The sequence below is a fragment of the Hyperolius riggenbachi genome, chromosome 2 (genome assembly GCF_040937935.1).
Source record: "Hyperolius riggenbachi isolate aHypRig1 chromosome 2, aHypRig1.pri, whole genome shotgun sequence".
Classification (NCBI taxonomy): Eukaryota; Metazoa; Chordata; class Amphibia; order Anura; family Hyperoliidae; genus Hyperolius; species Hyperolius riggenbachi.
Window position 1 is genome coordinate 33,735,150 of NC_090647.1, and position 26,210 is coordinate 33,761,359.

Sequence of the window (26,210 nt, forward strand, 5' to 3'; positions counted from 1 at the left end):
GTTGTGTATTGTCATGTTTATAGCACATCTGTTATGCCAGGAATAGAAGCTGCCTTTCCTGGCCTGTTTAATCCGTGCTAGTTTCTTGGCTGTCATGCTGATCCTCTGGCTATAAGGTATTAGATGTCACCCAGCTAGAATCCGTATGCAAATCAGGCATTGGGTGTGGCTTTCCTCATCAGCATACTTGTAAGCCAGCCCCTTTACTGCTCTTATAGGCAGATGGTTGGCATGACAGCCGGGCACCTAACATTTCCAGAAGTGGTCAGCAATGGCATTCTCCATTTTGTAGTAAATACTTTTGTTGTGTAATTTGTTATAGTGTAACAGTATTGTCATGTTTATAGCACATGTTATGCCAGGAATAGAGGCTTATTTTGCTGACCTGCTTAAAACGTGCTAGTTTATTGACTGTCGTGCTGATCCTCTGGCTATAAGATTTTAGATGTCAGCCAGCTAGAATCAGTATGCAGATCAGGCACTGGGTGTGGCTTTCCTCATCTGCATACTTGTTATAAGCCAGCCCCTTTACAGCTGTGATAGGCTGGTGGTTGGCATGACAGCCGGGCACCTAACATTTCCAGAAGGAGTTCAGCAATTGCATTTCCTGTGTTCTATATATTATGCACACATTCAGCACCATGTACAGTGACCACTATCTACAACTGCCAAGCATGGTCAATAATAAAAAAATGTTTTTTTTTTATTGCTGTCTGTGTCCCCACTGGAGAGATGTCTCCACACGTTGATTCCAAGGGCAGGCAATCTAACTTTCTTCACTTCATATAAAAGTTGTTCTTTATTTGTGGCTGTTTCTGTCACTCTTGGAGAGATTTTCCTATTTTATTTCCTTTTAAAAGACAACTGTAGCAAGAGGGATATGGCTGTTGTCATATTTATTTCCTCATAAGCAATACCAGTTGCCTGGTAATCCTGCCGATCCTCTGCCTCTAATACTTTTAGTTATAGACCCTGAACAAGCATGCAGCAGAGCAAGTGCTTCTGACATTCTCAGTTCTGCGAAAATTAGCTGCATGCTTGTTTATGGTGTAATTCAGACACTAGCCAAATAGACCAGTAGGACTGCCAGGCAATTTGTATTGCTTAAAACTGTAGTGAGAAGAATATGTAGGGTGCCATATTTATTTCCTCTTAAACAACACCAGTTGCTGGGCAGCCCTGCTGGTCTGTTTGGCTGCAGTAGTATCTGAATAACACCAGAAACAAGCATGCAGCTAATCTTATCAGATCTGACATAAATGTCAAACACCTGATCTGCTGCATGCTTGTTCAGGGTCTATGGCTAAAAGTATGTGGGGCAGAGGATCAGCAGCACAGCCAGTCAATGTGTATTGCTTTAAAGGGCATAAATATGGCAGCCTCCATATCCCTCTCACTTCAGTTCTCTTTTAAACTTTCATTGTATCGTCTTGTCTTATAAAATGGTACCTCCTTAATCCCTCCCACTGAAGTCACCAGGGGTGTATTGCGCAGGCCCAGTATGGTCTGTGCCTGTGCAGTACCCTCCTGGTGACATCAGCGGGAGCGAGGACACGGCAACGCAGGCGCAGTGGAAAATTCCAGAAGTGAACCGGAGGTGGGGCCGGAGCATCGGTGAGTGGCTGTGCAGGTACAGGATGTCTGTGGGGGACCATTAGAAGCCCCAGATAAGCTCAACTTATTTTCCCCTGACCCCCCCCCCCAACAGTAGTCCTTTAATAATTCTAATTACAAGATGATACGATGAAAGCTTACCTTCAGTCTGAGTAGACACTTTTATTACCCCACCTGTGACTATGGCCTGGAACCCACTACAAATCGCTAGCATTTTTAAGTAGCATTTTGTAAGTGATTTTATGAACGTTTTCCAGCGATTTTGGTGGCGATTTTAAAAAGTGTAAGCTTTTTGCCAGCGATTGTGATAGTGATTAGCGATTTTAATTCTGATTGGTCCTTTCAATTTACTTTAATTTTTTTTTTTACAGTGTGCAGTAATTTAAAATCGTACACAAATCGCTATGTGTAGCGATTCACGAGCAATTATGTCAGCGCTTCAACACTTTACATTGAAGCGCAAACGCTCCCAAAATGCTGCAATCGCTACTGTGAAATTTGTTAAATTTATTTGCATTGGTAGAGCGTTTAGGGAAATTGCTAGCGATTTAATGCGCTCCCTAAAAGCTTAAAAATGCGCTCTAGTGGTTTCCAGATCTCTGTGTAAATTTTGTGCAAAATGTACTGTTGGTGGGCTTTGAGGACATGTTTGTGAAGCCCTGGTCTAATGCCTGATACACACCATGCAATTTCCCATGAGATAAACAGTTCTGATCTGATTTTTGACCAATTTTGATCATTTTTCTGATCAATTTTGTGCAGAAATTATGGAAAAGTAGCTAAGAAAAACGATTGGAAATTGTATCAGACCTGTCTGAAACAATCTATTTGACCTGTCTATCTGACGGGACATTGCCTGGTGCGTACCAGGCATAAGGGATTAAAGAGACACTAAAGCAAAAAAAAAAAATGATGATATTATGATTTGTATGTGTAGTACAGCTAAGAAATAAAACATTAAGATCAGATACATCAGTCTAATTGTTTCCAGTACAGGAAGAGTTGAGAAACTCCAGTTGTTATCTCTATGCAAACAAGCCATTAAGCTCTCCGACTAAGTTAGTCATGGAGAGGGCTGTTATCTGACTTTTATTATCTCAACTGTAAGTGAACTGTTTGCTTTTCCTCTGCTAGAGGAGGGGTCATTACTTCACAGACTGCTCTGAAAGACTCATTTTGAATGCTGAGTGTTGTGTAATCTGCACATATTATAGAATGATGCAATGTTAGAAAAAACACTATATACCTGAAAATAAAAGTATGAGAATAGTTTCTTTGCTGCTAATCTTCTAGTAATTATTGATAGTACACAACCAATTCACTATATCATATTTTTTTTTTTTGCTTCAGTGTCTCTTTAAGGCTTCTTTCACACTATGCACATTACAAACATAAGAAAATAGGGAGAGCTACTATAATAAAAATTGCGCCACTCACAAATGGGAGGAGCTCCCTGCATCAACACCATCCATAACGCTCAACAAACATTAGGCGCTTAGATCTCTAGCGTGTACAAAAATAGCTTTATCGAACAAGGCAGAAAGACACGCATGTTACAATTGTGTCTAATTAATTAAAATCCAACATACAAAACAGTAAGGCCTCCTTTCCACGAACTGTTGATAGGCAGTGAAATGCCTCTCAAACTCTCACAACTGCTCACTGCTGCCTGGCAACTGCTTACTGAGCTCATAGCTCAACAGTTCATGGAAAGGAGGCCTCAGCATCCTAGCCAGGAGCATAGTTTATGACTATGGCCCAGTGCACACCGAGCGGTTTTTGGAGCGATCCGCCGGCCGCATCCGCCTCTAAAAACGCTTGTCTAATGTATTGCAATGGGATGGTGCACACCGGCGGTTTGCGTTTTTTGCCAAGCCGCAAACGCGCCTCCTGCTGCGCGTTTGCGGTTTTCGGAAGCGTTTCGTCCTCAATGTAAAGTATAGGAAAACCGCAAACCGCTCTGAAAAACGCTAGTTCAGAGCGGTTTGCCAGGCATTTTTGTTACAGTAGCTGTTCTGTAACAGCTTTTACTGTAACAATATGTGTAATCTGCTACACAAAAACGCACGCAAAACCGCTAGGTATGTTTAGAAAACCTCTCTAAACATACCTAGAATCGCTCTGAAATCAGCTCCCAAAACCGCTAGCGTATTGCGGATCTGCTAGCGGTTTTGGTGTGCACTGGGCCTATATGGGGATATAGCACAGAGATTACACTGGGATCACCAAGCTAAAAGCTTATGCAAAAAGCACATGCTTCTGTGATTGTTAGCCCACTGCCTTCACTATGCACCCGACACTGTGCCTGTCACTGACTTAGGGCTGGTGCACACCAAGAGCGCTTTTAAAAACGCCATTTCCACAGAAAGTTGTACTGTGTGCTCAGCAAGCAGTTAGCAGGCAGCTGTAAACAGATGACAGGCAGCAGCAAGCAGTTGTGAGAGTTTTAGAGACATTTCACTGCCTATTAACTACCCGGGGAAAAGAGGCCTTAGGCCTGGAACCCACTGAAAACCGCAAACGCAAAACGCAACCGCTAGCGTTTTGTCTGAGCGGTTTGCAAGCGGATTCATGCGCGTTTTTGGTCGTGTTTTGCAACATTGTATTTTTTTCCCCAGCGGGTGCCTAGCGTTTTGCGTTTTGCGTTTTTATCCTGATTGGTCCTGTGAATTATTTTTCATTTTGTTACAGTGTGCTGAACCGCAAAACGCTAGCAAAACCGCTCAGTTTAGGTTTTGCTGAGCGTTTCCGCTAGCGGTTCAATACTTTACATTGAAGCGCTAACGCTCCCAAAATGCTGCATGTCCTGCGTTTGCGTTTCTGAGAAACGCAAACGCTCCTGTGGAAGTTGCCCCATCCATTAACATTAGCCCAGCGTTTTGGCAAACTGCTAGCATATCGCAGTGCTGCCAAAACGCTGCCAAAAGCGCTCCTGTGGGTTCCAGCCCTTAAAGTACCTCTGACCTGCTCTTTAATATTTTTACATTTGTTTAATTACTGGTGCTGTGACTAAGTCACAGCACCATCACCCCCCCTCCAATGCCCCCTGTGGCCTTGTTCAGGCAACAACTTTGAGTAGGGAGGAAGTGCCAGTTCTTCCTCCCCTCTGCGCATCCTTAACTCCGCCCCCTCCACGCGCCACTATAGTTCCGTATTTGTTTCACTGAACACAGCGTGCAGGGGAGCTGCACTGCGTGTGGGCTTGTGATGATTGAAGTCTGATTTCCTTCCGAACTCAGTTAACACAAGCCCGCACACAGCCGAGCTTCCTGCAAGCTGTAAGTGAAACAAATATGGAACTATAGCGGCAAGTGGAGGGGACGGAGTTAAGGACGTGCAAAGGGGAGGAAGAACTGTCACTTCCTCCCCGCTCATGATCAACATTCTGTCTCAGTCAATGACTACGACTGAGCAGAACGGGGTCCACAGGGGGTACTGAAGGGGGAATGATGCTGCTGCATCTTGGGGTCTCCTTTAATAAGGAGACCCCCCGAGCTCCCCGTCGGGCCGCTGCACATCGCCGAAGACCCCCATGCAGCTGCGCCGGTCGCCTGCCAGCAATTAACCCAATGCCACTAGTGCCGCTGTGTAATTACAGTGTATCTGTCACTGTAATTAGTGTCTCTTGGAGCCCCGACAACAGGCACGTGCAGGGGGGGGGGGGGATCTGGGTGCCAAGCACCCCCATCTTTAAATTCCCATAAAAAGGCCCCTTTGGTTGTAAAAACAAAGCTCCTCCCCATCTGGAACACTTAAAGTGGTGCCATACAGGAATCCTAGTGTAACCATCCCCACAGCTGTGTGGGAGCAGGTAGGATGGTGTCTCCCTGACAGCAGTGACCTCTCCCTCCCCCACCATCCACAGTGACCTCTCCCTCAACCTAGGACCCATACTGACCTCTCCCTTTCCCAGCATTAGCACTGCAGTGATCCTGCCTCCCCCAGCACACACACTGACCTCTCCCTCCCCCAGCACCTACATTGAATTTTCCCTCCCCCAGCAGCACCCTTTCTGTCCCCAGCAGCACCCATAGTGACAGTGGCGTAGCTAAGGAGTTGTGGGCCCCGATTTAAGTTTTATGGGGCCCCCCAAGCACTCTATACATAGCAATTAATACGGCGCACCAAAACCTGCCAATGGCAACTACAGTGTCAGAGGTGCAAGAAGGGGATGGGGAACAGTTTATTAATGATTACCACTATTCAAAGCATCTATAGAAGTGCTATGAGCACAGAACCAATAGAGAGCTAATACTGTAGTTAAGGGAGGGCCCCTTGGGGGCCCTCTGGCCCCGATGCGGTGGCTACCTCTGCATCCCCTATTGCTACGCCCCGGCATAGTGACCTCCTCCAGCACCTAAACTTACCTCTCCCTCCCCCATGCCCCCAATGACTTCCCCTTCCTGCAGCACCTACACTGGCCTCTACTCTTCCCAACATCTACCCCTCCCCCCCCATAGCTGGCATCCAGTACTCACGCACCCAGGCCTGACATTGCATTGAAAGAAGACTGAGAGGGGCGGGGGAGAGGTGGCGATCTGGGCTGAGAGACACGTGTAGAGGCAGAGCTGCAGCTGAAAGCTCTGCCTCTCACGGAAGCGCTACCCGCAGTGTGCCACGGGGAGTTTGGGGGGATTTAGCTAGCTAGCTAGTTCAGCCGCAGGGATGCAGCGTTTTAGTTAGGGCAATCATGTTAAAGAGATTTTTAATATAAAAACATGATTTTTATGAGACTTCAGAGTCTCTTAAAGGGGAACTGAAGTAAGAGAGGTATACAGAGGCTGCCATATTTATTTCCTTTTAATCAATACCAGTTGCCCGGCAGCCCTGCTGGTCTATTTCTCTGCAGTAGTATCTGAATAACACCAGAAACAAGCATGCAGCTAGTCTTCTCAGATCTGACTTTAAAGTCTGAAACATCTGATCTGCTGCATGCTTGTTCAGGGGCTATGGCTAATAGTATTAGAGGATCAGCAGGGCTGCCAGGCAACTGGTATTGCTTAAAAGGAAATAAACATGGCAGCCTCCATTTACCTCTCGCTTCAGTTCCCCTTTAAAGGACCCTCTGCTCCCCATTGGTCCACAGGACCATTTTCATTGGCTCAGACTGTGGAGACCCCTAGATGCAGCAGCAGAAGATGGCGGGGATGTTCGGTATGGGTGCGCACTCATCTCTGGGGAGCATGGCCGTGGTGCTGAAGGACAGCACCGCAGCGCTAAACCTCGCTCCCCATCACCCGGGATATGGGAGCATCGCTGAGGCTTTCGCCTGAGTAATGCTCCCTAACGATCGGCCATTGCACGAAGGAAACTGGCAATAGGATTTGCCGGTAATCCTCGTGTGATTGGCGATGGAAGGTGCTCACATCTGCAAGCTACTTATCACCTTGAATTGGATATGGCCCAATGTGTCTAATTGAATAGGTAGTTTAAAAATGTTCAAGCCATCATTTTAGATTCTTTTGTTAGACCACGCTTGCAATGGTGTGTTGCGGTGCGACGTAACGGCCGTATTCGAACGTTGCTTGCTGCACTGAAATGCACCACTTAGGGCTCGGATTCGCATAGGCAATACAAGTGGATGGGATTGTTTCCACTTGTGCGTCGTGCGGGTGCGTTTTGGTGTGCGGGGTAAATCTGCATTTCGTGTGTGGCTGGAATGCAGGCGAATCGCCCGCAATACTTTTAATAATGAAATGTTATGGAAATTTACACAGGCAGTGACATGGTTAAATTCGACTGCTTCTTAGCCATGCGAAATCGCATGCAAAATCGCGGGGAAAACCGCATGCGGAAACGCATCCGCATGCGATTTCGTCCGCGGTGGAATCCAGGCAATTCCGCACCGCAACAGTGGAAACGAGCCCTTAAAGAGAAACCGTGACCAAGAATTGAACTTCATTCCAATCAGTAGCTGATATCCCCTTTCCCATGAGAATTCTTTGCCTTTTCTCAAACGGATCATCAGGGGGCTCTGTATGGCTGATTTTGTGGTGAAACCCCTCCCACAAATGATTTCGCAGCTCTGAGGTCCTGACATCACACTGTGGGAGCCTTGTTGCATTGTGGGAAATAACAGCTGTTTCCAACTGCCAAAAAAGCAAGCAGCATCTCCTTCCACAGACAACACCTGCCAGCAGTAAAAATGTCACCATGCGATAAATGTCAGAATGTAAATCAGGGATTTAAAAGATTTTACAATGGGCAAACACTGACTAAATCATTTATACATAATTATTGTAAAAATTAAGCACTTTTTTAATTACATTATTTTCACTGGAGTTCCTCTTTAAGCGATTTTCACAGTGTGGCGTGTGGTTTAGCGTTGTGTGTGGTATCCCAATGCAACGCATGCAGTGCATTATTGCAAAACGCACACACTAACAGTGAAGCATACTTTTGATTGACTGTATGCTTCACTGTATGTGTGGGTTTCCCATCCCATTGTCTTCCCACTGTTACAGGGAATGCAATGCCCACTGTGAACCTAGCCTAATGCTGGGTACACACAGTGCTATTTCCCATCCAATCAATGGTAATCAGATAATTATTTCTGTCATGTGCAATCTGCTACCGTTCGATAATGGGATTGATTTTCTGAAGTTATCAGAGGAAAATCGATCCTGTTATGGATTGGGAGCAGTTTGGATATGTACACGATGCAACTTCCAGTTAGATTAAATGCTGATTGGACAGGAAATTGCATTGTGTGTACCCATAAGGGCTCAGACACACTATAAGCGTTTGCGATTGATCAGCGCATTCGGGGTGCTTTTTAAAAATCGCTCCCATTCACTTGCATTAAAATCACGTAAATATTGGCACGATTGCGTAAATCGCGGATGCGTAAAAACGTAAGTGAATACATCGATTTTTACTGCGATTTTAAAGAATATAAATGGGAGCTATTTTTAAAAAGCGTTCAGAAAGCACTAATCAATCGCAAACGCTCAGAAAAGCGCTTAGGGCTTGTTCAAATCATAAAAGCGCCAGTACTATCACGAGCGCTGCGCCATTTATTTAGAGTTTTTTCCTCCGCTTTTCCCTGCTCTTTGTGCTTAGAAAAGCGCTGTTCCAAGCATTTTTGCAGAGCGATTAGTTTTTTCACTTCCTGACATCAGTCGCACAAAATGCAGGTCAGTGGGCCGCATGAAAAAGCGCATATGTTTGCGTTCTGCAGTGGGTGTTTTTTTAAAATGCAGGTCTCGCTGCAATTTTTTACTAAAACGCATAAAAAACGCACATAATGAATGTCAATGGTGATGCAGATATATATAAACGCTTTAATGCGTTTTAAATCTGATTTTTCATGCTTTTTTTTTTTAAAAAAAAACAAAACACAATTTTAACTATGTATCTCCACTTCCTGTTGACTTCCTAATGATCTGCATAAAACTCATACAAAACAGACAAAAACCTATACATGATTTTTATGTGCAAAATGCAAACGCATGCAAGAAATGCAAGAAAAACGCATGTGGGAAATGCAAACACAATGTAAAATGCACTAAAAACACACAAACGAATACGCAGCAAAATTCTACCTTTCCCTCGCTGCCTAGTGTGTTCCCAGCCTCAATCTTTATTGCTTCAAGTTCAAGCAGCAACATTTACATGTAGTTTGAATACAAACAGAAATTATTTGCATCTCATTGATCTTTCCTACCACTTTATGAAAGATGGAGCCTTATTACAGAGTCAGACTTTCTAAAATAAATCCAAACAGAGCTTGTCCACAGTCAGCTGTGCTGTAGAGGACTGTGGCAGTGAAAGGGTTGTTCTGCAGATCAGCCCACAGCAGCCCCTAGTGCTGAGAGAGATTTCCCCATTGGACTGCATGCAGCCAGAGCTCCCACAAGATGGCGGCGAGGAGACAGGAGGGAGGGGACGGTGCGTACTCTAGTGTGTGAGCCTGGGACTGATCTATGAGCCAGCCTGTGTGTGCAGGTAGGTGAGAGGCAGCAGTGTGAGCAGGTAGGGCAGATCAGGGTGCATGCTGCATACAGAGCAGGGGGGGACAGATCAGGGTGCATGGTGCACAAATAGCAGGGGGGACAGGTCAGGGTGCATGCTGCACAGGGGGGACAGATCAGGGTGCATGCTGCACACATAGCAGGGGGGACAGATCAGGGTGCATGCTGCACACATAGCAGGGGGACAGGTCAGGGTGCATGCTGCACAGGGGGGACAGATCAGGGTGCATGCTGCACACATAGCAGGGGGACAGATCAGGGTGCATGCTGCATACAGAGCAGGGGGGGACAGATCAGGGTGCATGGTGCACAAATAGCAGGGGGGACAGGTCAGGGTGCATGCTGCACAGGGGGGACAGATCAGGGTGCATGCTGCACACATAGCAGGGGGGACAGATCAGGGTGCATGCTGCACACATAGCAGGGGGACAGGTCAGGGTGCATGCTGCACAGGGGGGACAGATCAGGGTGCATGCTGCACACATAGCAGGGGGGACAGATCAGGGTGCATGCTGCACACATAGCAGGGGGGACAGATCAGGGTGCATGCTGCACACATAGCAGGGGGACAGGTCAGGGTGCATGCTGCACAGGGGGGACAGATCAGGGTGCATGCTGCACACATAGCAGGGGGGACAGATCAGGGTGCATGCTGCACACATAGCAGGGGGGACAGATCAGGGTGCATGCTGCACACATAGCAGGGGGGACAGGTCAGGGTGCATGCTGCACACATAGCAGGGGGACAGGTCAGGGTGCATGCTGCACACATAGCAGGGGGGACAGATCAGGGTGCATGCTGCACACATAGCAGGGGGGACAGATCAGGGTGCATGCTGCACACATAGCAGGGGGACAGGTCAGGGTGCATGCTGCACACATAGCAGGGGGACAGGTCAGGGTGCATGCTGCACACATAGCAGGGGGGACAGATCAGGGTGCATGCTGCACACATAGCAGGGGGGACAGATCAGGGTGCATGCTGCACACATAGCAGGGGGGACAGATCAGGGTGCATGCTGCACACATAGCAGGGGGGACAGATCAGGGTGCATGCTGCACACATAGCAGGGGGACAGGTCAGGGTGCATGCTGCACACATAGCAGGGGGACAGGTCAGGGTGCATGCTGCACACATAGCAGGGGGGACAGGTCAGGGTGCATGCTGCACACATAGCAGGGGGGACAGGTCAGGGTGCATGCTGCACACATAGCAGGGGGGACAGGTCAGGGTGCATGCTGCACACATAGCAGGGGGGACAGGTCAGGGTGCATGCTGCACACATAGCAGGGGGGACAGGTCAGGGTGCATGCTGCACACATAGCAGGGGGGACAGGTCAGGGTGCATGCTGCACACATAGCAGGGGGACAGGTCAGGGTGCATGCTGCACACATAGCAGGGGGGACAGGTCAGGGTGCATGCTGCACACATAGCAGGGGGGACAGGTCAGGGTGCATGCTGCACACATAGCAGGGGGACAGGTCAGGGTGCATGCTGCACACATAGCAGGGGGACAGGTCAGGGTGCATGCTGCACACATAGCAGTGTTGGGGACAGAATTGACATTGAATTTACCCATATAAGTCCTCTGTGGGGCTGTGCAGAGAGTGCAATACAGGGGCCAGCACAGGGGGAAGGCTGCATACCCAGCACAGAGGTTTGGTGACTGCAGGAGAGTATCCACCATGCATTATTGCTCAGACGCTTCCCATACACATATGTATGGGAGTGTCTGCAGTATTGACTCAGCTGGAAGATTTGACACACCGCAGACCTGGTGAGAGGGATGTGGAGGCTGCCATATTTGTTTCCTAGTAAACAAATGCCACTTGCCTGGCAGTTCTGTTGCTCTTCTGGCATAAGTGGTGTCTGAGTCAAAACCCTGGAACAAACATATCGGAGCAGTGCTTTTCAGTGCTGCTAGATTTGGGCGCAGCCGGCGCCTCCATAGACTACAATAGGAATCACTCCTATTGCAGCGCTCAGTGAGTAAACACAATAATTCGGCCTCCAGCAATCGCTGGAAGCCGAATTATTTCATTCCCCCACTATCCATGGCGGCCTGGAGGGGGAATAGTAATTAAAACGGCCCGGACTTGTGCAGCAGCAGGATCAGCCATATAACATCTGTTTCCTGCGCCTAAGTCTACCGGCGCCGATTTCAAATGTACTCCAAACATATGGCTAATCCAGTAAAACCTGAGTCAGAGTACCTGATCTGCTGCGTGCTTGTTCAGGGTCTATGGCTAAAAGTATTAGAGGCCATGGATCAGCAGGAAAGCCAGGCAACTGTTATTGTTTAACCACTTGCCGACCAGGGGTGATTTGCCTGATCTGTGCTGCGTGGGCTCTCCAGCCCGCAGCACAGATCAGTATTATGCCAGGGCGATCAGCGATCAGACTTCCCCCCCCCCTTTTTTTTTCCCCACTAGGGGGATGTCTTGCTGGGGGGGTCTGATCGCCGCCGGCTTGCTGCGCTTTGCGGGGGGGCTCTTCAAAGCCCCCCTCCGCATCGTTTTCTGTGCTCCCTCCCTCTCCCTCCCTACCTCTTCTTTCCTGGGCTGCGCAGGACGGATAACCGTCCTGCGCATTGAAGGATAGGCTTCAGCCTATCATATGCCGGCGATCCTCGGCCAATCAGAGGCCGGGGATCGCCGATCTGCCTTACGGCGCAGCAGCGCCGTATGATGTAAACAGCGGGGATTTCTTCCCCGCCTGTTTACATTTTTCCGGCAAGCCGCGATCGGCGGCTCTCCGGCTGTTCACGGAGACACCCTCCATGAACGGACATGGAAAGGCCGCTCAAATGAGCGGCCGTTTCCATGGAAACCCGCAGACGACTAGTTTATGCCAATCGGCGTTAGCTGGTCGTCAAGAGGTTAAGGCTGCTTTCACAGTTGGACGTTACAGGCGCACGTTAGTGCAGCCTGTAACGCAGCCCACCGCACAGTAATGAAAAATCAATGGGCTGATCACAGTGCCCACGTTGCGTTACATTGTAACGCAGCACGTACGTTGAAAGTGCTGCGTGCTGTACGTTGTAAAAGTAGTGTTGGAGGAGGAGGTCTTCCCTTCTCCTCCTAGGCCAGGCACATGGCTAATTAATATTTACTGCACGGTGTGACGTGCAGTGTTTACTTCCTGGAGCGCCGCTCTGTGCAGCGATTGGCTGGCGGGGCCACGTGATGCCGCATATGTCCAAGAGTACGCATCACAGATGCCAGAATGAGCTGCACAACGCGGCTCACTCTGACGTCCACATCCAAGAGCACCAGGCGTTGCGTTAGGGGCACGTTATGCGACCATAATGTCCCCTAAAACGCAACATCTTGGTGTGAAAGTAGCCTAAAAGGATATAAGTATGGCAGCCTCCATATCCCTCTCACTTGAGGCAGGGAACACACTTGTCTTTCAGTTTTCTGTGGGCGTTTTCCTGCGTACTTTTTCTGCACACCAAGTGTGTTTCTATACAGGAAAAAGCGCATGTTTTTTCACAGCAGCTGATGTAATTGATAGAGAAAACTGACAAAATGTGCAGAATCATGATGCAGAATGTCAGTTTTTTCTGCGTGCGAACAACATATTAAGTGTGTACTAGCCCATTGATTAACATGAGTTCTCTGTTTTTCTGTGCAGAAAAAGCGCACGAAAACAGTCAAGTGTGTTCCCTGCCTCAGGCGTCTTTTAAAAACATATACTTGGTCAGGTATCCAAGGGCACAAGTAGTGACAATATATGGGTAAGAACTCCTCAATCGTTCGGTCGACTCTGACTCTTGGTGACTATATACACTTCTGGTTGCCAGATGTTTCGGTCAATCACGGGTCCTTTCAGCTGTTGCATAGGCATGTTCATAGCCTCGCATATGATTTTTAACCATCTTAGCTTCTGTTGTCGTTTTTTGCCCCCAATTTGTCCAAGTATCAAGGATTATGAATGACCTGACCCATAAACCTTAGCACACACAGCAGAAGTCAGTCAAGTCATTTGTACAGAATTATTGATTTAAAAGTGTACCCGAGGTGACATGTGACAAGATGAGAGAAACATGTGTATGTACGGTGAAAAAGATCTTAATGACCAGACTGTTTTTCTTGTTTTATTTTTCTGCCTGAAAGAGTTACTTTTCGGGCATGGAAGTGACAGCTTTTGTCTTGTCAGTAGCTTGTCAGAAATAAAGTAAACCTCACTGATAAGCAAATTAATGCCATAAAAGTTTTCCTGGTAAAATACAACTTGTGATATAGAGATATAGAAAAGGGTCAATAATTCATGTATTTTAATTCTGGGACACTTAATAGACTGCCATTGAACAGAGACAATAAAACATTCAATCTACTTTGTAAATGTTTAAATACAAAATAAAACCATGGGATATCTAAAAAAAAGTCATTTTTAGGAGTAGGAGGATAAATACTAATGTTTATCTCATCAGCTTATTTTCACCTCGGGTTCACTTTAATGGGTTTCTGTCTAAAAGGGCAACTGAAGTGAGAAGACTATGGAGGCTGCCATGTTTATATCCTTTTAAACAATACCAGTTGCCTGGCAGCCCTGCTGATCAGTGTGGCTGCTGAAGTGTCTGAATCACTCCAGTAACAAGCATGCAGCTAATCTTGTCAGATCTGACAATAATATCAGAAACACCTGTTCTGCCGCATGCTTGTTCAGGGGCTATGGCTAAAAGTATTAGAGGCAGAGGATCAGCAGGGCTGGCAGGCAACTGGTATCGCTTAGAAGGAAATAAATGTGTCAGCCTCCATATCCCTGTCACTTTAGGTGTCCTTTAAGCTCGGTACACACGTTAGATGAAATTCATCGTGCACATGGCAGCTCCTGAACCTCTTGACCGCTGGCCAGCAATTCGTCCTGACGGATCACTTCTGATGAGTGATGAGAGCATTGTTCTCCTCACTTACTCCGCCCACCACATGATGTCACTCTCAGGCCACTCCGACCCACCGCTCAGGGCCGGTGCTACCATTTCAGATAAAGGGGGCCCCCAACAACTGCTGGGCATTATGTTTGACACCTGTGCTATACAGGTATCCTTTAACCGATTCCTTTCTGCCTAACGCAGAATGGCGACTGGACATCGGTTCTCTCAGGACTCAGTGACGCCATATGGCATCATCTCGTGAGGAGCGATTAGACAGGAGCTCTTGTCACTGCACGCAGGGAACCCCAGCGATCAGCCTGCAAGCCAGCGATCGTCGCTGGCAGGCTGTTTTTTTTTTTTTTTTTTTTAGTATTTAGTGATTATTTATTTATATAGTGCATACATCTTAAGCAGTGCTGCACAGAGTATATTGTCACTTAACTGTCCCTCAGAGGGGCTCACAACCTAACCCCTACCATAGTCATATGTTTATGTAGTGTTCTCCCCAGAATTTTTTTTTTTGGCATGAAAAAGTAGCCGAGTGGGGCGCGATGGGGAATGAAGCACCACTCTACTTTCAGCATAGGAGGAGGTGAGCCAATAACAGCCGGGTGCTGCTCACCAAAATTAGCCGGGTGAAGCACCCGGCTAAAAAAGCCCGGGGAGAACACTGCTATGTATGTACCGTGTAGTGTATGTATCGTAGGCTAGGGCCAATTTAGGGGAACCTAATCAACTTATCTGTATGTTTATCTTTTTTCAATTTCAGTCTCTTTCTTTTTATCAAAAAAAAAAAAAAAATGGAAACCAGCAGCAGCAATCCAATAGTACCAAAGAAAGCTTTATTAGGGAGAAGAAAAGTAGGTAAAATTAATCTGGTTGCTAAGTTGTATGACTGAGCAAAAAACCGTTTAAGTGCTGAATTAAAAAAAATGGCCTGGTCACTAGCGGGGTATAAACCTCTGGGGCTCAAGAGGTTAAATATGTTTTATTTTGTTTTGTTTTTTAGTTGTTGTTGTTTTTGCGCAGACATTTTACTTTTCTATTTTGGCCTGTGAATTTTCCTTTCAGGATTTAGAGCGGTTTTGAGCCATCCGCCTTGCGTGTCCCATGAGGGAGCAGGAAGTGGATGTCATGACTGAGCGGATACTGAATCTCACCTTGGAGATCATCTACCTGCTGACAGGAGAGGTGAGGACAAAGCTGGTCATCTGCTGTAGCGGAGGTCAGTGAGAGTCTAATCATGCTGGCAGATTTATTGTAAATTGGAATTGGGCCAATCAAAATGAGCAGGAAAGGCATTTGCTTGGTATAGTTCCAAACTACATAACATCTGCCTTATATTTGCATGCAAATCAGAATTATCACCTCACTGACCTTCTCTAATAGTTGGTCTTCGAAATATGTGGTCCAAGTTGGTTGAATTATGTTTTTACTGTTCTGTAGTGAGAAGAATATGGAGGCTGCCATATTTATTTCCTTTTAAAGAATACCAGTTGCATGGCTGCTTTGCTGGTCTATTTGGCTGCAGCAGTGTCTGAATCACACCAAAAACAAGCATGCAGCAAATCTTGTCAGATCTGACAATATTAGAAACGCCTGATTTGCTGTATGTTTTTTTAGGGTATATGTCTAAAAGTATTAGAGGCAGAGGATCAGCAAAACAGCCAGGTAACTGGTATTGCTTAAAAGGAAATAAATATGGCAGCCTCCCTATCACTCTCACTTCAGTTGTCCTTTAACCACCTGAGCGGTCTGGACGAGCTCAGCTCGTCCAACACCGCCGGAGGTCGCCGCTCAGGCCCTGCTGGGCCGATTTTCATCAAATAAAAAGCAGCACACGCAGCCGGCACTTTGCCAGCCGCGTGTGCTGCCTGATCGCCGCCGCTCTGCGGCGATCCGCCGCGAGCAGCGGCGAAAGAGGGTCCCCCCAGCCGCCTGAGCCCAGCGTAGCCGGAACAAAAAGTTCCGGCCAGCGCTAAGGGCTGGATCGGAGGCGGCTGACGTCAGGACGTCGGCTGACGTCGATGACGTCACTCCGCTCGTCGCTATGGCGACGATATAAGCAAAACAAGGAAGGCCGCTCATTGCGGCCTTCCTTGTTTATTCTGGGCGCCGGAGGCGATCGGAAGATCGCCTCCGGAGCGCCCTCTAGTGGGCTTTCATGCAGCCAACTTTCAGTTGGCTGCATGAAATAGTTTTTTTTTTATTTAAAAAAAACCCTCCCGCAGCCACCCTGGCGATTTCATCAGAACGCCAGGGTGGTTAAGGTGCCCATATATCAGAGGATGTATGGGCACTGGCTCTGGGCTCCATCTGCAATTTGCATAGAAGTGCTTACATTACACCGGCAACCACGTGGGGCGCGTGTATGTGGTTTGTGGATGGAGCCAGTGGCAGACACGGACAGGTAAAGTATACTGCACTGGGGGGACAGCGCCGGGTGTTCGTCGCTCCTTCCAATATCGCTTGCTGTTACTCCCATGCACCCGATCGACCAAGGCAGCCTGACATCTAGCAGCATGTCCGACCGATTCATGTGACAAATTTTGGCCCAAAATTGGTCACATCGACAATCGGGCATACTTTTGGCTGCACTGATTTTCATCCGATTCCATAATAATTATCTGAATCTGATGGTTGATTGGCTGCCATGTCGAGAGATGTGTGGCCACCTTTAGGAAATTCATCCTGGAGTTTTGAGCTGGTGTAATTATCTTTTTCTTCTGTCCATAGGATTACATTGTTGTGAAGAAGAGTGACCATGACCCCGGTCAGAAAAGAGGTTGCGTGTCGGATGGACTCCTCTGGACTCGGACCCCTACCAAGGATCTGTCGCCCTCCCTGACTCACAATAGAAGCAATGACAGGAGGATTCTAGAAATCACTAACAAAATCATTGGGCTGATTATGGGAGAGGTGAGCAGTGCTAGGGATTCTGGGAGATTGCTTGATGATGGGCGTGGCTGATGACCTGTATTATGAGGTGTCAGGCAGGTGACCAATGCCAGGGATTCTGGGAGATTGCTCAATGATGGGCATGACTAATGACTGTAATATGGCATGCTTTGAGTTGCTGTGAGGTGTCAGGCAAGTTAGCAGTGCTAGGGATTCTGGGAGATCGCTCTATGATGGGTATGGCTGATGACTGTATTATAGCATGCTATGGGTTGTCAGGCAGGTGACCAGTGCTAGGGATTGTGGGTGATTGCTCGATGATGGGTGTGACTTATGACTGTATTATGGTGTGCTTTGAGTTATTAAGAGGTGTCAGGCAGGTGACTGTTTTTTTCCTTTTAAGGAATGGGAGTATCTCGAAGGACGCAAGGATGTCTATAAGGATGCCATGATGGAGAGTCAGCACCATGGAAGCTCAGAAGGTGAGGAGTACTGTTATATACCAGTTTACCACTACCAGTGTAAAATAGTGGGCCTGCAATGTAAGGCGCTCTCTATTACTCTCTATTCCTGCACTTAAATCTCATTAGAAGCCTTATCTTACTGTTTCTCATCTGTTTTAGCTTTTATTTACTTTCCAGGAAACTGGACTAAATTCAACAAGCTGTTGTGGCAAAACAATCAATCCCTCTTGAATTGAATCTGCTCAGAGAGGGATTGATTCCTTCCACAAACAGCACGTTGACTTCAACATGAATTCTATTAAAAAGCTATCGAACTGCAGTATTGCATTGCCTAGTGCAGTGCAACTCTGTTGTCTGTTGTTGATCTACCACATCAATCTCCCCTGCCCAAAGTCACACAGATATTCTGTCCTGTCCAATTGATAGTTTCATAGATTTTGGGCTAAAATCTAAACTACTATCAATCAAATCAGCACTATCCCTATTCATTTACACCACCTGTGGTAATTTATTTATTGTATTTATAAAGCGCCAACATATTAATTCATGGTAATCCAATACCTCCACTGCACTACTCACCAACAAATACACTCAACAGATCCTATGATCTTAACAAATGGTCATATACACAGATTATCCTGTGCCCCCCTGGTTAAAGGGGGGCTCCGTCAGCAATATTTATTTGGTCAATGGATCCTATCATGCATAGAATAGAAAAACTCCAAATAGTGTAATAAAGTTTTAAAAGATTTATTCCTTCCATTAAAACAGAAGTCTAAAAACTCGCACTTTAAAACAGTACGTTTGTATTAGACATCCGGTTCAGCGCAGGTACTTTAGAGAAAAGAGAGGATGCCGCCCTACGTTACCACTCCACGTGATTCCCGACGTGGCATACTACCCCACTCGCTTATCCGTCTCCTGGCTTCTCTCGATTATGCAATCCCTGACTGGTTTCGTCATGAGACTTTTTCAAGGATTCAAAAGGTTGTTGTGAACTAGAGGAGATAAAATTGAATGGGAACATTTTATGTGTGCCTAGGCTGCACCTCACTGTATATAATCTACACGTTTCACTTGAAAGGATTCAGCATCATCATTTTTTAATTATTTGGACCAGGTTGCCAGGATGAAAGCGATATTTCTACCACAAGAAGCGGTGAGGACGCGAGGTCCCGATGTCAGGAGTCTAAACAAGACAAAGTTACCTCAGATTATGTTACATGTAAGACAACTAACGTTTCCAGTGTTTATCGCACAGATCTGCTCAGGTGCTGGTTCTATAGGCCCAACATCCTGTCCACTACTGGCAGCTTCCAGCCTCACTACTGGCAACACTTTTATTTGAGTTCTGGAAAGTGTTAGGAGGAATAATTATAAACCTCGTCAAGTTTGTATTTTCCTCCTACTGGGGAAATTTGCCTTTAGAAAGCCCTATGCATGCAATCTCTCCTTTTTCACTGGTGAAATGCACAATTCTTCTATACAACACCCAAATTGCACTCCATTATTGCTGATTTTTTTTGGGACCTATGGCCTCTGCTTTCCAATAGCCTTTTTAGGCAGTGTAACCGACAAAGAGAACCCACCCTGCTTAAAGGGACTCCGAGCAGTGCCTGTGGGTATACCTTTAAGCATACCCACAACTAATTAATTATGTCTTCACACCTATCGGCATGATGTTTGTAATGATATCCCCCTTGGTTACTTGTATTTCATTGCATTGCACTGAATGGAGCTGCCGACACTGGGGAAAGTGTCGACCTGCATAATACAATGCTGAATAAGGAATCCAAGATTGCGGCCAAGATTTCGATCGCGAAAATAACAAAACTAAAAGTTGTAGGGTGGTGATTTATATATCATTGAAAACAGGAGAAAGAGAGCTTCAAAATGGTATGCATCTTTCCATAGTTACTGCACTGCTCGGAGTCCCTTTAAAGAGACCCTGAAGTGAAAAAAAAATTATGATATAATGAATTGTTTGTGTAGTACCGATAATAACTAGAACAGTACTAGCAAAGAAAATATTCTCATTTTTATTTTCAGTTATATAGTTTTTTTTTTTTTTTTTTTTTATAACATTTTTTTTTTTATTTGCAGTTTACACACTACTCAGCATTCTAAATTACAGAACAGTCTTGTGAACTTAACTTTTGACATGTCCTCTGCAGAGAAAAAGAAAATGCTGTCTCTGACAGTTGAGTTAACAAGCTTCAGGAGACAGAGCTCTCTGCGACTTTGGAAGTCATTGAGCTCAATGGCTCTTTTGCATAGATAACAACTGGAGTTTCTTAACTCTTCCTGTACTGTAAAAAATATTAGACTTATGTCTCTGCTCCTAGTGTTTGATTTCTTAGCTGCATTACACATACAAATCATTATATCATAATTTTTTATTTATTTATTTTTTGCTTCAGTGTCTCTTTAAGCTGAGTTGAGATGGTTCCCCTCAAGTGTAAATGTTTTGTGTCAGGGGCATGTATTTGGTGTCATGTGGTACAGAAGCTCGCTGTAACACCGGACACTAGAAGAGGCCAGGATTTGTGCTGGTGTGTGACAGGTGAGCTTGCAACACTGGGCACTTTACAGATTTCCTGCTGAAATCTATTGGGAATCGGTGTTCAATGTATGGGCAGGCAATAAATCCCTCCCAGATTGAATCTGATCAAACGGTCAATCTAGTGGCACATCGACTGATATACTGTATGGCCACCTTAACTGGCTACACTGCTTTAGAGCTGGATCAGTGCCTGGATAGTGTGCTGGTTAAGGGCTCTGCCTCTGACACAGGAGGCCAGGGTTCAAATCTTCCTGTTCGGTAAGCCAGTATCCAATTCAGTAGGAGACCTTGGTCAAGACTCCCTAACACTGCTATGCCTATAGAGAGCACCCTAGTGGCTGGCGCTCTGGTGCTTTGAGTCCGCCAACTCCATGAATGAATATGCACTACAGAGGAACAGCACTAAAAGGGACTCAGAGATGATGAATAGTAATATAAGATTTATACATACCTGGGACTTCCTCCATCCCCATCCGCACGGATCGCTCCCACCCCGCCGTCCTCAGCCTTCTCCGTCTTCTACACCGGGTCCTGTTACTTCTACCAGACGCGACCAGTTTTCCGCATGCGCAGGGACTCCCTCCGTCTTTCCAGCGCCTGCCTTACGCACGCGTCTGCGCAGTACGGAGGAAGCGCACTGAGCTTGCGTCGACTGGCCCTGACTGACCGAAGCGACGGGACCTGGTACCGGCGATAGAGGCAGCGGAGGACGGCGGCGTGTGAGCGATCCATGCTGATAGGGCTGGAGGAAGCCCTAGGTATGTATAAATCTTGTATCTTATTTGTCTCTGAGGCTCTTTAAAGTATACCTAAAGTGAGAGGAATATGGAGGCTGCCATATATATTTCCTTTTAGTGCTAGCTCACAGCACTCAGCTTCGTTGCAGTCATTCTGCATGTCAGCTCACTGCACATACAATTCTATGGGGCTGTTCACAGTAACGCGCTGCAGCTAATTGTGATATTCTAATTCGCTGCATGCAGACTTTGCATTAAAGTGTATGTACTGTCTACCATTGCAGTTCACACACATTATAACGCAGGCTTTATGCATTTGATCACTGTGAACCTAGCCTTAACCATACAGATTGCCTACCTCTGATACTTTTTGCCTTTGACCCTGAACAAGTATGCAGCAGATCAGGCGCTCTAACTGAAGTTTGACTGGATAACCTCATGCTTGTTTCAGGTGTGATTCAGACCCTACTGCAGCCAAAGAGAACGGCAGGACAGCCAGGGAACTGGTATTGTTTAAAAGTAAATAAATATGTCAGCCACCATATGCTGCTCACTTCAGAATCCCTTTAAACAATAAAAAACAACACTCCCAATCAGCACAGAAAATGGTAGAAACAGAATCTCCTCTGATCCATTATGTCTGATAGAGAGCATCTTTGTGTTTTTCTCCAAAAGTTCTGTGGCAGCAGTGGAGGGATGTGAGGTCTGGCAGAGATATGTGTGACTTGCCTGTATCTCATCATAGTGGTGTCTATCTTCTGCAGGCCACCACAGGCAGAGGAGTCCAGGGAAAGGCTGTGAGGGTGGCAGGTCTTCTCAGGACTGTACAGAAGGCGATGACAGGACGGTCATGCAGGATTACCAGGTACGGAATACACAGCACACTTCCTCTGCATCTCTGACTTCCTGTCCTGTCAGCACACTTCCTCTCCGTCTCTGACTTCCTGTCAGCACACATCCTCTGCGTCTCTGACTTTCTTTCAGCACACTTCCTTTGCGTCTCTGCCTTCGTCTCCTGTCAGCACACTTCCTCTGCGTCTCTGCCTTCCTCTCCTGTCAGCACACTTCCTCTGCGTCTCTGACTTCCTCTCCTGTCAGCACACTTCCTCTGCGTCTCTGCCTTCCTCTCCTGTCAGCACACTTCCTCTGCGTCTCTGCCTTCCTGTCAGCACACTTCCTCTGCGTCTCTGCCTTCCTGTCCTGTCAGCACACTTCCTCTGCGTCTCTGCCTTCCTGTCCTGTCAGCACACTTCCTCTGCGTCTCTGCCTTCCTGTCCTGTCATGTGTAGCGTGCTCTGTAAGATGTGACTGTTGTCTGTGCCCCGTGTCCTATAAGTAGCCTGATCTGTGTGTGACACTGACATGTATAATCCGTGTTGTGCACTCTTGTGTGGCAGGTGGAATCTGGAGGGCGGATACCTTTCCAGCAACATAAGAAGGGAGAGGCAGAACCACAACACATTAGCACAGGTGACTATCGAAATACAGGTGCACTTCAAAAATCACCTTAAATTAAATGGAGGCTGCCATATATATTTCCTTTTAAACAATACCAGTTGCCTGCTGATCTATTTGGCTGCAGTAGTGTCTGAATCACCCCAGAAACATGCATGCAGATAATGTTGCATGCTTGTTCAGGGGCTAGAGCTAACCATATTAGATGCAGAGGATCAGCAGGATAGCCAGGCAACAGGTATTGCTTAAAAGGAAATAAATATGGCAGCCTCCATATACCTCTCACTTCAGTTGTCCTTTAAGTGAGAGGTGTATGGAGGCTGCCATATTTTTTACACAATGCACATTGCCTGGCTGTCCTGTTCACCATATGCCTCTAATGCTAGGTACACTGAAATTTTCTGGCAGATTTACTGTCAGATTCATTATTTCCAACATGTCCAATCTGATTTCTGATCCGATTCCGTTCACTTCTATCGAAAAACGATTGGAAATCAGATCGGACATGTTGAAAATAATCGATCTGACAGGAAATCTGTCAGAAAATCTTAGTGTGTACCTAGCATTATACTTTTAGCCACAGCCCCTGAACAAGCATGCAGATCAGGTGCTCTGACTGAAGTGTGACTGGATTACCTGCATGCTTGTTTCAGGCATGTGATTCAGACACTACTGACGCCAAATAGATCAGCAGGGCTACCAGGCAACTTGTATGGTTTGTAGGAAACAAATATGGCAGCTTCCATGTACCTTATGCTTCAGGTTTCCTTTAAATAGCAGCCATGTTTTTATCTTTCTCAGTTTTGTCCAGCAGCAGCAGTGAGACCCTACAAAGCTCCCCTCAGATGTCGTCGTTATCAGACAACGTCACAGCGAGCCAGGCCATCCAGAGTTCTCCCGCAGGTCTGTCCAGTCTGCCGGCGTCTTCTCCGAAGCGGGCGGGGCCCGTCAGCCTCCAGGGTACAGATAAAGAAGCCGCCTCCCAGAGAGGACTCACGGTGGCCGAGTCGGTGGTTGAGCAGATGAGGATTAAGTATTCCTACAACTCCCCCAACAAGCGTCGGAAAGGCAACCCGGTGCCGCTCAGGAAAGACGACAGCGGTCTCGCCACTTCTTCGGAGGCCAACGTCATCAGCGATCTGGCTTTTATCGCCAATCTGGGAGATGCCACTCAGACCGCCTATCAGTGCTCCCACTGCCAGGAGTGTTTCATCAACGCCTCGGACTTCATCACTCACCAGGCCCTCCACAAAGCCGAAACATGGTTCCCGGCCTTCTACCACCCGGCCTCCTTCACCAGCCTGGACTCCACTGCCAAACAGAAGCCGTTCGTCTGCTTCGATTGCGGGAAATGCTTTACGTACAAGTCAGCGTTACTCCGGCACCAGCGCATCCATACGGGGGAGAGGCCTTTCGTGTGCTCAGAGTGCGGCAAAAGCTTCTCCCAAAACACCCACCTGGCCAAACACCGCAAAAACCACAAGAGCGACCCATGTGTCGGGGCAGCAAGTTTAGGGTGAGGCCACTTATGAGCTGACTGTGCAGTTGAGACAACACAAGCTTTTGGAACGCTAAGGCGAGGTTCACACTACACTGGATGCACAACCGTGCGTTCACAGCTTATTATGAGCCGATATGCTGTGCCTCATCTGGGACACTTCAGCCGGGGTCACCACTTTTTGAACATCTGGTTTGTGGCTGCTGCCATTTGGGTTTCCGCCGCTCCAGGTTGGGTTCCGGGACAACCTCAGTATTTAGCGCAGAGCTTCCAACAGAAGCATTGGTTTGCAAAAGACCAATGGGAATTCTCTTTAGCAACAATGAGGATTCTTATTGGTCCACCATGAGCCAATGAGAATCATTCTTTGTGTCAGGGAGGATTCCCATTGGTCTTGTGCAATCCAATGGGGAGCCCTATGCTTCTGCCCGGACTCCCTGTACCAGTCCCAAAGCCCAGCAGTGGCGGAGGAGCTGGATGGCTGCAGAAAACAGGTGAGTAGATTCCGAATGAAGGGGGAGAATGGGCACTGTACGATCTCATAGGCTTACACAGATTCCGTGAGCTTCAACAGCATCTATAGTCTCCAGACCAGACCATGCCTGTCCAGAACGTGCGCGCCTATCCCCCTCTTGCTACTTTTCAAAGGGAACCTTAACTGAGGGGGACATGGATTTTTCCTTTTAAAATAATACCAGCCCCTCAACAAGCATGCAGATCAGGTGCTCTGACTGAAGTCAGACTGGATTAGCTGCATGCTTGTTTCAGGTGTGTGATTCAGCCACTACTGCAGACAAAGAGATCAGCAGGAGTGCCAAGCAACTGGTATTGTTTAAAAGGAAACATCCATATCTCTCTCAGTTAAGGTTCCCTTTAAACGATACCAGTTGCTTGGCAGTCTTGCTGATCTCTTTGGCTGGGGGGGGGGGGGAGGTTAGTTGGTGGAATTACCTCCCCAAAGGTAGGACACAAGCTGCTGTTGTTTCAACAAACAATTGACATACTCCATGCTACATAGTCCTGGAGTATGTAAATAAATTGTTGAAATAACAGCAGCTTGTGTCCTACCTTTAGGGAGGTAATTCCACCAACTAACCCCACCCCCCCCCCCCCCCCACCCCATGTTTTAAACTTTTTATGACCTTTTTACACTTCTGGCACCTCTGTACATCTGCATCACTATTGTGTCCACCCTTGGTGGAGGGGATTTAACCCCTTTTTTCTTCCAAACTACAGAGAGTGACTTCTTAATCCTGAGTGGGAACAGGTCTAATACTCCCCACTTGCCTATACAGTGGTTACCTGGACGGTAACCCAGATTTGTGAGTATAAACTCCTACTTATACCTCCACGTTTTTCATTACATACTACACTATATTGGGCTCTTGGTGTCCCCTCTTATCATGCAGCTAATCCAGTCTGACTTCAGTCAGAGCACCTAATCTGCATGCTTGTTGAGGGGCTGTGGCTAAAAGTATTAGAGACAGAGGCTCAGCAGGAGAGTCAGGCAACTGGTATTATTTTAAAAGGAAAAATCCATATTCTTCTCAGGTTAGGTTCCCTTTATAGGGGAAGTGTGAATGGATCCGATGTTTACAGAGGAACTTTAACCAAGAATTGAACTTCATCCCAATCAGTAGCTGATACCCCCTTTACCTCGAGAAATCTATTCCTTTTCTCCAATAGATCATCAGGGGGGTCTGTATGGCTGATATTGTGGTGAAACCCCTCCCACAGTGTGATGTCATGACCATGGTCCTTGTTGCATTGTGGGAAATAATGGCTTTTTCCAACTGCTAAGAAAGCAACATCTCCCTCTCTGTATAGAACTCTCGGTAACGAACATTCTGTACAGATCACCTGGCAGAAGTAAAGATGTCTCCACCATGTGACAAATGTCAGAATGTAAATCGGGGAAAGAAAAGATTTTTCAATGGGCAAACTGACTAAATCTATGAATAAATATTGTAAAATAAAAAAATAAGCAATGTTATTCATGAAGTTATTTTCTCTACAGTTGTTCTATAACAAAGGATCCGTTTGCATATTCGCATGCACTCCAGGTGAGCTGGAGTGTTTTATTCATCAAGTGTGAACCTAGACTTAGTTTCCTTTTCCTTTCTGCAT

The 26,210-nt window shown here is 46.7% G+C and overlaps 1 protein-coding gene across 3 annotated transcripts; it reads left to right on the forward strand.

The window, feature by feature from the left end:
• The first annotated feature begins 229 nt into the window (after positions 1-229).
• Positions 230-24,956, forward strand: LOC137543355 (oocyte zinc finger protein XlCOF7.1-like). 3 transcript variants are annotated; one of them, XM_068264677.1, is made up of 8 exons: positions 230-291; positions 15,540-15,659; positions 17,205-17,387; positions 17,770-17,848; positions 18,951-19,055; positions 21,895-21,995; positions 22,528-22,600; positions 23,387-24,956. In XM_068264677.1, exons 2-8 carry the CDS (start codon positions 15,579-15,581, stop codon positions 24,103-24,105), a joined length of 1,341 nt encoding a protein of 446 aa, XP_068120778.1. In that variant the 5' UTR covers positions 230-291; positions 15,540-15,578; the 3' UTR covers positions 24,106-24,956. The 3 variants fall into 3 exon arrangements, with proteins under 3 accessions (XP_068120778.1, XP_068120779.1, XP_068120777.1); XM_068264678.1 differs by lacking the exon at positions 230-291 and adding an exon at positions 9,363-9,504; XM_068264676.1 differs by lacking the exon at positions 230-291 and adding an exon at positions 9,472-9,561.
• Positions 24,957-26,210: the final 1,254 nt, after the last annotated feature.

Bases quoted from the DNA above. Each gene is read 5' to 3' on its own strand.
- LOC137543355 (XM_068264677.1), top strand. From the start codon at position 15,579: ATGAGGGAGCAGGAAGTGGATGTCATGACTGAGCGGATACTGAATCTC. The intron at 19,056-21,894 runs GTAAGACAACTA...TATCTTCTGCAG, and splicing joins TACCTCAGATTATGTTACAT to GCCACCACAGGCAGAGGAGT. The intron at 21,996-22,527 runs GTACGGAATACA...CTTGTGTGGCAG, and splicing joins CGGTCATGCAGGATTACCAG to GTGGAATCTGGAGGGCGGAT.